Raw genomic sequence first — 12,868 nt, 5'->3', positions numbered from 1 at the left:
AAGAACATAAGAAAGGCTGTACCGGGTCAGACCAAAGGTCCATCTAGCCCAGTATCTTGTCTACCGACAGTGGCCAATGCCAGGTGCCCCAGAGGGAGTGAACCTAACAGGCAATGATCAAGTGACCTCGCTCCTGCCATCCATCTCCATCCTCTGACAGACAGAGGCTAGGGACACCATTTCTTACCTGTCCTGGCTAATAGCCATTAATGGATTTAACCACCATGAATTTATCCAGTTCTCTTTTAAACTCTGTTATAGTCCTAGCCTTCACAACCTTCTCAGGTAAGGAGTTCCATCCTGGACCCAAGAAATTTTTCTTGACAAAAATTTAATCAAAACTGACCCTTTCCCATACCAAATTTTGTTTTTGACAAATCAGAATTTTTTTTTAAACAAGAAAATTTTAGTTACAAAATTATAAGCAGCTTTACTGAGGACTGAGTAACTACTGGAAGGTCCAGGTTAGCAAAATGTACAAGCAAAGTAACTAAATATTGAAGAGATATAATACTAATTACAGATAAGAGAACCTGTGTCCTAAGTTGATGTTTTATTAATTTGAATTGCTTTCCATATTTCTTGTGTGCATAGATTCTGTTCTTTTGTTGTTGTGGGTAAATACTGGTATGAATGAGTCTCTCTCATTTCTCTCAAGTTAGCTAGCTAGCTGGAGAGCTGCTTGTAAATAAAAGGGTTTAAAGGAAGATTAATTGCCCTGAATTGGCCTACTGTTAAGGCAAGTTGCATTACAAATAAAGACACAGGAGAGATATTAAGGATATACACTCTGCCATGAAGAATCAGTTGATAAAGGTAATAGCACTGATGTAATATACTTAGACTACTGTAAGGCATTTGACTTGGTACCACATGACATTTTGATTAAAAAAACTAGTAAGATCTAAAATTAACATGGCACACATTAAATGGAGTTAAAGCTGGATAGCTGATAGATCTCAAAATGTAATTGTAAATGGAGAATTGAGCTATGTTTCTAGTGGAGTCATACAGGGATCCATTCTTGGCCCTACACTATAATATTTTATTAATGACCTGGAAGAAAACAAAATCATTATTCACAAAGTTTGCAGAGGACACAAAAATGGAGGGAGTGGCAAATAATGAAGATTGTATTGCACTGTATCAGTGAAACTGATTGCTTGGTAAGCTAGGCACAAGCAAACAATATGCATTTTAATACAGCTAAATGTAAACATGTACATCCAGGAACAAAGAATGTAGGCCATTCTTGGAAGCAGCGACTCTGAAAGAAGATTGGGGGTGGGGGTGACACTCTGGCCAAAAGGGCTAATACAATGTTTGGATGCAGAAATAGAGCACTGATGTGACCTCTGCTGGAATACTGTGTCCAGTTCTGGTGCCCACAATTCAAGAAGGATGTTGATAAATTGGAGAAGGTTCATAGCAGAGCCACGAGAATGATTAAAGGATTAGAACAGATGCCTTATAGGGATAGGCTCAAAGAGCTCAATAAATTTAGCTTAACAAAGAGAAAGCTAAGGGATGACTTGATTACAGTACAAGTACCTACACAGAGAACAAATATTTAATAGTGGGATCTTCAATGTAGCAGAGAAAAATATAACACAATCCAATCGCTGGAAGCTGACGCTAGACAAATTCAGAATGGAACTAAGACATTCATTTTTAAACATGAATAATTAACCACTGGGACAATTACCAAATGTTGTGCACCATTGACAATTTTTTAATCAAGAATGCATACTAAGATGGTCTCTACTTCAAAAGGAATTATTTTGGGGAACTTCTATGGCCTGTGTGATACAGAAAGTCAGCCTACATGATCACAATGGTCCCTTCTGGCCTTGGAATCTATGAATCACTATTTAGTCACACTGCTGATTGTATTCTATAAACATTTCCAAAGACGGATAGTGCATTTCTAGAGAATTGCATTAAATTACACATTCCAGCTCTGTCAGCCTTTTTTAAGGAAATATTTTTTTTCTTTTTGTAAATACCTACATGTTTTGTTTTTCTAGCCAATCCTTAACCTCCAAAATAGCAAAAGTACAGCCAGTACCAAATACATTATCATACTTCACTCCCAAAGTTCTAATCCAAACCCCATGGAAGTCACCTAGAAGGCCCTCTTTGCCCACGATATGCTTTGGATCACGTTCTAAGTGCCTTACCCAAAACTAGAGCTGTCAATTAATCATAGTTAACTCAAGCGATTAAAGCAAAACAAATTAACTAGATTAAAAATAATTAGTTGTGATTAATCTCAGTTTTAATTGCACTGTTAAACAATAATAAAATGCCAATTTAAATTTATTATAAATATTTTTGGATGTTTTTTCTTTTTTGTCCTTTATGCCGCTTTTCCTGGTGAGGGTCGTGGCGGAAGCATGGACTAGGGAGGACCAGACCTCCCTTTCCTCCACAACAGGTTCCAGCTCCTCCTGGGGGATTTCCCAGCATTCCCAGGGCAACCAGGAGATCTAGTCCCTCCAGCATGTCCTGGGATGACCTTGGGGTCTCCTCCCCATGGGATGTGCCTGGTAGAGTTCCAACGGTGCCCAAACCACCTCAGCTGGCTCCTCTCAATCCAGAGGAGTAGCAGCTCTACTCCAAGACTCTCCCACATTGCTGAGTCCCTCATCCTGTCTCAAGGGTAAGCCCAGCCACCCTGTGGAGAAACCTCATTTCCACCGTTTGTACCTGCAATCTTGTCCTTTTGGTCATTACCCAAAGTTCATGACCATAGGTGAGGATGGGGACGTAGAATGACCTATAAACCGAGAGCTTCATCCAAGAACTCAGCTCCCTTTCACCACCACGGATTGGTACAGCACCCATATCACTGCCGCCACCGCACCAATCCGCCAGTCGATCTCACGCTCCCACTTACCATCATTTGTGAAGAAGATCCCTAGATACTTGAACTCTTCCACTAAGGACAGCTGCTCCCCCCCTCACCTGGAGAGAGCAGTCCACTTTCTTCCAGGAGAGGAGCCTGACCTCCAATTTGGAAGTGCTGATTCTCAGCCCAGGTACAGTGCTCACTTTATATAATTTTTATTACAAATATTTGTACTATAAAAAGATAAAGAAATGGTATTTTTCAAATCACCTCATACAAGTACTGTAGTGCAACCTCTTTTTCATGAAAGTGCAACTTACAAATATTTTTTTACATAACTGCATTCAAAAACAATGTAAAATTTTAGAGTTTACAAGTCCACTCAGTCCTACTTCTTGTTCAGCCAATCGCTAAAACAAACAAGTTTGTTTACATTTACAGGAGATAATGCTGCCCGCTTCTTATTTACAACATCACATGAAAGTGAGAACAGGCCTTCGCATTTTCACTGCTGTAGCTGGCATTGCAAGGTATTTATGTGCCAGATATACTAAACGTTTGTATGCCCCTTCATGCTTCAACCACCTTTCCAAAGGAGCTGCTTCCATGCTGAATTTAAATTGGTATTCAATTATTGTTTAACAGTGTGATTAAAACTGTGATTAACCACAACTATTTTTTTAATCTCACGATTAATTGTAAGTATTTTTTAATTCATTTGACAACTCTACTTAAAACCTTTTACTTCAATGGGAATTCATAATGTTCAAAATCTGAACACCACTCATTATGTAGCTGTTATCTTGAGAAATTCTAAATCTGACACTATCCGCATTTTATATAAATTTCTAAAGGAAAACTCTGCTCTGTCTTTGTGATATTATGAAGCATTCTCATGAGGTGGCTCATATTGTGAACTATAGGAGAGAGGATCTTAGAATTGCAAAGGCAATAAATAAGAGCACTTCAACATTAGAAAAACAACAAGTACAAGTCATTTTAAACAAATACTTTTTTCTTTACTGCCTTTTTGTGAAATTTCATCACTTTATGCATACAGTTAAGAGAATAATAGGTTTTTTGATTTGGTGAGTGAACTGAAAAACTAGAAAAATATCTGGTTAGTTTCTAACAAATTGCTTTTTTGTTTTGTTTTGTTTTTCCTCACCAAAATAAAAATCCCACAAAAATTTAGGCTGTGTCCATTTGAAATGACATTTTCAATTAGCAATGTCAATTTGAATCAATATTTCATTTCTAAAATGTTATTCTGAATCAATATTTTCTTTTGAAATGAAATGTTGCCATTTTTTGTTTTGAAAATGTTGAAATCAAATGTTTCAATGTTTAAGTCTTTGTGGATTTTTTTGTTTAGTTTTTTCAGCCAAAACTGTACACCGAAGTCAACCCAAACAGTTCTGGTGCCCCAAAAGTTGCATTTTTTGCAAATTTACTATTCATTGAAGAAATTTCACTGTAATTATTGCTATAATAAAGTGGCTCCACACAAAGTAATTTTCTTTTAAAACAAAATATAGTATGACAATCAGAGTATCTTTCATTCCACTCTGTGCTGATCTTTAGTTTTCCTTCTTAAATCAAATTGATTAATTGCTCCATTACCTTTCTGCACCACTTCCAATCATCTGCAATACTTATTTTTACAGCTTAACCACATGAAGTTAACATCTCTTGATTTTTGCTTGATTGCAGTTTAATGAGAAAAATTCAAATTATCAATCAAAGGACTTGTCTACATGGTAGGGTAACATGCTCTATGGGGGTGTGGTGCTCTAGAGGGGTGTGATTTCCAAAGTGCACTAACATATTGCACATTAATTAATTGGTCTCTGTAGAACCTGCTGGTGCACACGAAAAGTTCTCTATGTAGTACTGTTTCAAACACAGTTATTTGAAAGTGAACCAGCAGGGTCTACACAGTACAACCGCAAAGTACTTTACCATCTTTAATTACACAAGTCTCACAGGCAAGACCAATTGTCTTAAGTAACCTTTTCTCAATATTGGCAGACTTCCCTCTTAACTATATAACAACTTCATAGCAGCACTACTAGTAGTAATGTAGTGTCAAGAAGTCCCAATCAGAATTGGGTCCCCACTGTGCGAGGTGCTGTACATACAAAAAATCTCAGTCCATGTCCAAAGGAGTTTACAGACAAAAAAATACAATTAAGTATGACAATTTTTCAAAATGCCTCTCTTTATCTAAGAGAAAATTGGAACATTTTTAAGGGCAGGTAGTGGAGGTAGACAAGGATTATCCTATTTTTTACTTACAGGGAAACTGAAGTTCAGAGAGGTTAAGCCTGACATCTGAAATTTATGGTAGAGACAGTTACAGAGCCCAATTCTCCCAGTTTTTAGTGCCTGGACTTAAACTACAAACAATTCTCTTTTTTCTGCATATATTTGCTGTTAAAATCTTTGTTTGCAGATTATTATATTGAACGGCTCGTTATGAAAAGCATAGCTTATTTAAATCATGCGTGAACGCAGCAAAATAGCAACTCTGTTTTCAGGTAAAAATATTTGAACAAGGCAAAACAAGCTAATAGTTATATTGATTATTCAACTGAGCAGCGCCAATAACATAAACCTTACAAAAACAAGTCAGATGCTTTTTTCATTTACTTATTGTCAACCATGTTTTCAAATCATTTTCCTGCTACCAAATTACTGGACTGCAGATATCAGTGTTTATCAGTTTCCGACCATCGCTAGCACTCAAGAGGAAAACCTACGTGCCATACTAGGCCATGGATTTCCTCCTGCCACTGGTACATCATGGTGATTTATGAAAGGAGTTCTAAGTCACTGGAAGCACTGCGTATGGAATGAAGCCTGAAGGATGAATCCTATCCATGGCAATAATCAAGACCAAAAAAAAGATGAATGAAATCTGAGCACAAACATGGTTCTATATTTTGGTTCTTAGGAAATTCCAATAGAGAACGGTCTATTAGCGTACTGGAACAGAGCTCATGTAAGCATTTCCCCGCAAACTCTCAACAGCAGCTCTTAAACATGAATACCATTGAACACAGTAGGGGTCACAAATGCCTGATAGAAGTCTTATAGAACTGAATAGGGATTAACCCAACAGGTTTCTACAAAAGCTATTCTATAAATAACTTAAGAATTTAATAGGTAGTGATATGTTTACTATATTTTAATATTATTTTAAACTATGCTATAGAATTCTATAGCAGGAATAACATTTTCTATTAAATTCAATTGTATTTTCCCATAGAGATTAAATAAGATTAAAAAAAAAAAAACATGTGTACACACACTTGTTTTATATAATGCATTCTAGACCAGCTTTAAAACTTCTGAATGTGTCTCTGTCTGATGGATACCTAATCCCTCAGCTACCATTTTCGGGTAGGGGAGGGTAGAGGCTTCCCTGGGAGGAGGTAGTCAAGGCTTAAGTGTTGGGTTTTTTTTTCCCTCTCCCTTCCACAAACAAAACACACCTAGCACAAGAGTTTATATGGTACCACAGATGGTTGCTTTAGTGAGAGTAACAAAAAAATGATAAATCCCACATTAAGACAATGGAATTTGTGACAACATAAGAATGGGTAAAAAATGATCACATGAATATGATTTTGGGATAATTTTCCAGGATGTGGATGTTTAAGGTACAATCTGTCATAGCTTTGGTGCTGTGCATTTTTGCCACTTGGAATCTTGGAAAGATAGGGCAGTCTCCTCCCAGAATCATAAAAACAGTTTACTTCTGGTTATCACTTGTTCCAGGTCAAGAGCGTTTTCAGCTACCAATGAATTCAGATGACGGAGCAATTGTGTGCTGGGTCAGTGATTATATCACAAAGAAATGCCAAAGAAATAATAAAGAAACCTTTTTAGGAATCCTTTTGCTACGTCAAAGACAAAAGAAACCAAGGGAGACATGACATGAGAGTAATGAAGGCAACTTTACAGCTGTATAGTTCAATCTCTTTTCCCCAACCTACTGCTCAGAGTTCCAATTTTGGTGAAATCATCCCATTTTAAAAATGGTGTCTATCATTCTGTTAATTCAACACAAAGATGGACTACAGCTCTTATAAATACCTTCTATAAATCAAAATGGAAGACTTATTCCCAGTGCTCCTAACTGTAAATTCTAACACATTTTAAGTTTTGTTCTTCAGGGAAAGATGACAGAGGCATCTTCGGTATGAGGACTTACAGAAAACAGCTGGTTAAATAGTCACACATTTTATAAAAAATGATTTTATGACTGATGTAAAAACAGAGTAAAGAAATAATGCTAGAAACCAATGACTAATGGATAAGATTGTAGCCATTTATTTTTAATATAGCTACTTCCTATTTAAATAGGAGGGATCCAAGCTACAATACAGCATTTCAACAAGTACCACGAAATAAAATCCCCAATCCTTTTAACACTTAACATATTACATTCTGATTGGTGCCATATTAGATAAATATATACAAGCAGCAAAAAACAATGGTTGTTTGAGAACCTAATGTTGTAGTCATAAAAATAATGCAGCACAGCAACAAGTTTACTGGAGTGTTCCCTGAACACGCAAGATACCAGATGTACTGCTGTTTATTTTTCAAATGAAAGGGCCATAAAGACTCTTCAGCATTTAAACAAACTGACAAGCACAGAAACATGAATCAAGAATGTTTGCATGAAATCACATAAATAGTGATAGGTCATTTTCAGTTTATTAAAAAACCGAATCAGATATACTACAGTATGTAGTACATGAGAGGCAAGGCTAATATTCCCACTAAGAACATACCTTCTCTATTTTTGCTTTCCTGGCATTATGCACAAACCTGCGTCCCAGCTTCTTGGCATACCAAATAGAGGCAAACATTGTAGTGATTGTTCAGATTTCAGTCTGGATATGCAGCACAATAAACTTCCACCAGAGCTCAAATACAAGTCTAATGATGGTAAAGGTCTCACTACTACGCTGTTGCTTTCTCAGATCCTCTCATAGTGGTTTCTGAAAAACCCTGTATGACCAGTCTGCAGGTGTATTTACATACTGTCAGCAGGAGGTCCAGGGTGAGGCATCTTTGCATCCAGCTCACATCCAGTCTGCTAAGTGCCTGTCTGCAGTTCTTTAGCACTGTCACCACAAACTACATGTGTGTCAGTATGAAAGGAAGCTGCAGTAAACTAGTGTAGCAGACAGTTCACCTCCTGCTTCTTGTGTTCTGAAATTTAACTCTTTGATTCTTTTTCATTTGCTAGTATGCAATGACAGGAACAGTTTCAATGCAAGATACACAGTACCACAGGTAAATCAAAAGGGGCAGAAGTGCTGATAGAATAGGAATGTATATTCACTATTAGATGAAGGAACAGGTGTTTTACATGGCCAAATGCAATTAAAATATAAAAGAGAAATGAGTGAACTGATTCACGGATAACACTGTTTTAAGTTGCATATATTTTTCTCCGGTTTTTCAGTTGACAAGTTAAAACACATCACATCTATTCAATTCATTTCCTGATACCAAATGTAGCTTTAAGAGATGTAAGACTCACGTGAGGATCTTTGCTATGTGAATTCATTCATTATGAAACAAGAAACTGACATTCTTAAATTTGGTCTTTAAGTTCTGCCTTATTTAAGCTTTGTTTGCGCCTCTTCCTTTAATCACTAGTTATTTTACATGGAGCGGTGAAATGCTTACGAATACTTATTTTTACAACAAAACAGCAATCTGCTGCTTTCCTGTTGCCACGTACCTCGGCTTTAACCCTTCCATTTGCTTTGCTGTTAAATTCTCTGCTAAGCATTAGGCAGAAATATATCCTTTTTGGCTGCAGATTTAAGAGTAACAACCAGATGTTCCTCCCAGCCAAGGGCAGTTTTCATGTCATAAACTTATAGGGTTTCCAGCAGGGTTTCACATTTGATATTGATTAGCATCATAGGGCAAATCCTGGCCCTGGCCCTAGCCCTCCCGGTCCCAAGGCTATAGAAGTGCTAAGAAGTAACAGAACCAGTGATCTTCCGCCATGCAGGGGTAGAATTTGTAGAGCCCACACCCAGGAATTACTTCCGCCCCGCCATGAGGGTTAGGGCAATTCACGATTAGCAGAGACTGGACAGTAAGCCCACTGCTAAATCGTTCCAGTAGTTACTGCACTCCTTGGAATTAATGCACAACAGCTTCCATGGAGATGGATCTACTAAGGGCCTAAGAGTTTGGGAAGCAAAGGATTCCTCCCCAGTTTAAGACTCCTAAGCACAGCACAGCCACACCAAGGGCACTACTAGCCTGCTGGGTGACCTTGGGTAAGTCCCTTCAACTCTCCGTGCCTCAGTTTTCTCACCTGTAAAATGGAAATAGTGATACAGACTCCTCTGTAAAGTGCTTTGAGATCTATAGATAAATAGAAGGGTTCTGTATATTATTATTTCAATGGAAATTTTTTGATTAAATACAAATTTCTCCTCTCCCCACCACCCATGGGACTCTAAAGAAAGGACAGTTGAATCTCCGAGGTGCAAAGACTGATTAGATTCCAGTACTGGGTTTACAATGGCATGGTGCCACACTCAGAAGGGGCCTCATCGCCCAGACCGTGACCCTATGTCTCCGCGTTCCACACCAAGGCCCTGCCCCCACTCAGCTTCTTCCCCCAAGGCCTTGCCTGCTGCTTGCTCCACTCCGCCCCCTCTCCCACCTCCTCTCTCACTCTTCTCCCTCCCACCCTCATGCGAGCAGTGGGCAGAGCCTAGGGAGACAGAGGCCAAGTGGGGGCGGGGCCACAGGCTGGGCACTGGGGCTCACAAAGAAAGATTAATTCAGCCCTGATTTCATCAACTTATAATTGGGGTGTGCTACACAATGCAACTTGGCATCACGGGAAGGGAGAGGGGGGAGACAGGGAACAGACAGTGACCCAGCTTCACGGGGTATGTGCTGGGAGGTGAATCCTCCCGGAAAGGATTGTTAACCTTCATCAAAAGAACAATGTCCTGGAAGATTCAGCAGAAAACTGAAGACCTCATATTTAAAAAGGAGTAACCACGGATCAGAAAAATAGAAGGAAGAAAAAATAAATGTCCCTCTGCTGCTTTTTAACCAACACTAGAAATTTTCATGCAATATACTTGCATATATACACACATACTGGAACATTACCCCTCCCCATAAGTTTTAGACACCGAAAAAGTATGCTTTGAAATTGCTTCAGTACTATTCCATGTGAATGTATTTCTTCATCTTTTTTTGAGATAGAGGCAGAAAGAAAGCCACTATTTATATAGAATTTACAGTATTCTTCTTCTGTATGCTCAGCTGCTTAGAGCCAGTCAACAGAGGAAATCCCAGTTCAAAGACAAATCTTATTTTCATGCCTTACCGCTGGCATCATTAGGGGCATTACTGATCTTATTCCTCCACTGACCCAAAAAGTTATAGACAAGGGAGGGTAAAAGAAATGTAAGAATTATAAATGTATTTCTAAAACTCAAAACCACACATATCCCAAAAGGTACACTAAAGAAATGGTCAGATTATAAACCATTTTATTACAGTTCCTTCATAAACTATGCGTTCAGAAATAGTCAAAAGTGGGCTTAATGGGATTTGTACCTACTGATTTTTTTTTTTTTTTTTATTGTAACTATAACAAAGCCTTGTTTTACAGAGATGTTACAAGCTGTCCTGCTTTAGAAAATTGGAGCTCGCAGCTGTGGTCTGCTCACAGGAGGAATAAGTACTATAGGTTGATCAGTGAAGTGCTGTGTTCAAGGACAGACAGATGCATGTGATTGTGTAAGACTACAATTGCCAATACGAGATAATCAGTTAAGAGCAAATTTTACAAGGGGCTTCTTGCTGGGAATGAGTGGGTGCTTTCAATCAAATGTTCACATGTATACCATATATTAAATAGGATTCTCAGAATTATGTGAGCAGAGTTAGTCTGTAGACAAATCTGCGGATGCACAAACAAAATGAAATGGTTGATTGCTGCCTCTGATAAAATCCTATTATTCTCATGACATCAAATAAATGGCAAGTGATGCTCAAAGTATTGAAATAGACAATTATTTCAAACGCCTTGCTATTTGTTGATATACTTCGTATGTCATTTTGACTGACAGCCTCTTTTTTCATTTTTAATAGTGCCGTTGTACTTAAACAGCATATATAAAGCAGTGCAGCTTAGCTTGAGACAGGGCATTCATCTTCACTTGTTAAGGGATGCGCAAGTGGTGGTGTCATCCCCTCTGTGGTGAAGATACATGTCATCTCTCTAGTAAGTGTGTGCGCACGCAGTGTAGAAAATAGCCTCTTGCACGTCTGCCAGTGTGCGTGTTTGAATAGACACACACAACAAAGTGTATATACATCACAGATGAAGTTGATAATTAAAAATAGTTTAGCCATATAATAAAGCAATTTCTATAATAATATTAAAACAGCCATATTAGGAAAAAGTTAGCCATTTAGGGCCTGAACAGATGCTGAGCATCTGCTACTCTCAATGAAGCTTTAATTCCCATTCACAAGTTAAAGGAGATACAATTAGGGCTAATATAGTAACCCCAGCCCTGGGTTTATAAATTCACATCAGGCAGAGCAGGGTGTGGGGAGAAAGAGAGGAAGAGAACAAACCAGGAGATTTCAGAAATGGATTGGACTGATCGTATTCAACCATCAGTTTGCCCTCTTTGAGAATGCAATTGTTCCAGCTGATCTTCCGATACAACATCATCATGTTGTGAAGCGTTATGAAAAGCTGTATTAGTCAGTGCATCTAGAAGTGCTAGGAACCTCAACTTGTGCCACTTATTTTGAGAGCCCAGCTCATAGATGCCCACCTCACACAAAGGCCAATGTAGACCGCAGCTTTGGAGAGCATTTTCAGTCTGGTTCATTGCTATATACATGGTTCTTACAGGATGACTCCTCCTCCTTTCTATTATAAACAGCATTTTTATGCAACTGCTAAAACCCACACTGGCTTATCTACAAAGATTCTAAATTCCTCATGATCGGGAAGATGGAACAATGATTAATAATGATACTTTGCACATCTGTAAAGTCTAGAGGAGCTCAATCGTTTCATAAACAAATTAAACTATCGCTGTCAGATTGGTATTTTATAGATGGGGAAAATGAAATTGTTTACAGGTTACAAGATTCATCACAGGTGATGTAGCAAGTCAGTGGCAGAGTCAGGAATAGAGCCCAGGAGTTCGGATTTACAGTTACTTGTTCTAACAAAAATGAAAGAGGAGTTGTGACAAAGTGGGGTTTTTCCCCTTCTTATGTTGGATGTGAATCTTACTGTTTTGCATGAATACTGTGTGTATCTCAGTTTCCCTGCGTATTGCACCAAAGCCTAGGTGGTGGGAATAACGGTGTGTCACTTTTGCTGAGGCCCTTGGGGGCAGGGGAGGCTGCCCAGCTGCATGCATGTAAGCAATGGACAGTGCCCTTCATAATCTGAGAACCAGGAAGGGGATGTGACCAGGTGACATGTTGCCCAGGAAGCAAGACAAAGAGCTGGAGGAGGGGCAATGGACATGTTGGAGGACAGGCAGCGGGGTCCAGTTCAGTCTCCTGTTTGGGACCCAGGGGAGGGAGTCCTCAAGATGGGCTTTGCCGGAAATTCCTGATTTCTGTGGTAACAAATTCTGTTCTACACTGTGTTCCTGTCCACTAATAAACCCTTCTGTTTTACACGCTGACTGAGAGTCACCGCTGATTGCAGAGTTGGGGTGCAGGGCCCCTCTGGCTTCCCCAAGACCCCATGCATGGACCCGCTGAGGGAAGTACATGGTAGGAACAGGGGTGCTGAATGCTCCAAGGTCAGACCCAGGAAGGCCATATCTGAGGAGGTTTTTGCCCTGGACAGCGTTCCCTGAGGGAAGTCACGTTAGCCCAGAGTCCTGGCTCGCTTCATACAGGGCTGTTTCAGAGCATTGGGCCTGTGACTCCATGACAGGAGGAGAAGGAAAAACAGATGAAAGA

General features: G+C 39.0%; 1 protein-coding gene across 8 annotated transcripts in view; it reads right to left on the bottom strand.

Moving 5' to 3' along the window:
* The window catches only part of DLG2 (discs large MAGUK scaffold protein 2), a 1,462,668-nt gene that overhangs the window by 704,133 nt on the left and 745,667 nt on the right, over nucleotides 1-12,868 (bottom strand). For 2 of the 8 annotated variants that reach the window (XM_034759050.1, XM_034759051.1), the window contains exon 1: nucleotides 7,657-7,946. The exons of the other annotated variants lie outside the window; for them this stretch is intronic. In XM_034759050.1, coding sequence (XP_034614941.1) covers nucleotides 7,657-7,734 — 78 coding nt within the window. In that variant the 5' untranslated portion in view covers nucleotides 7,735-7,946. Of the gene's footprint in view, nucleotides 1-7,656; nucleotides 7,947-12,868 lie in introns of those variants that run through there. 8 annotated transcript variants of the gene reach the window in all.

Source organism: Trachemys scripta, chromosome 1 (genome assembly GCF_013100865.1).
Source record: "Trachemys scripta elegans isolate TJP31775 chromosome 1, CAS_Tse_1.0, whole genome shotgun sequence".
Taxonomy (NCBI): Eukaryota; Metazoa; Chordata; order Testudines; family Emydidae; genus Trachemys; species Trachemys scripta.
The sequence above is the reverse complement of the archived record's forward strand: the minus strand, read 5'-3'. Positions and strand labels throughout refer to the sequence as shown.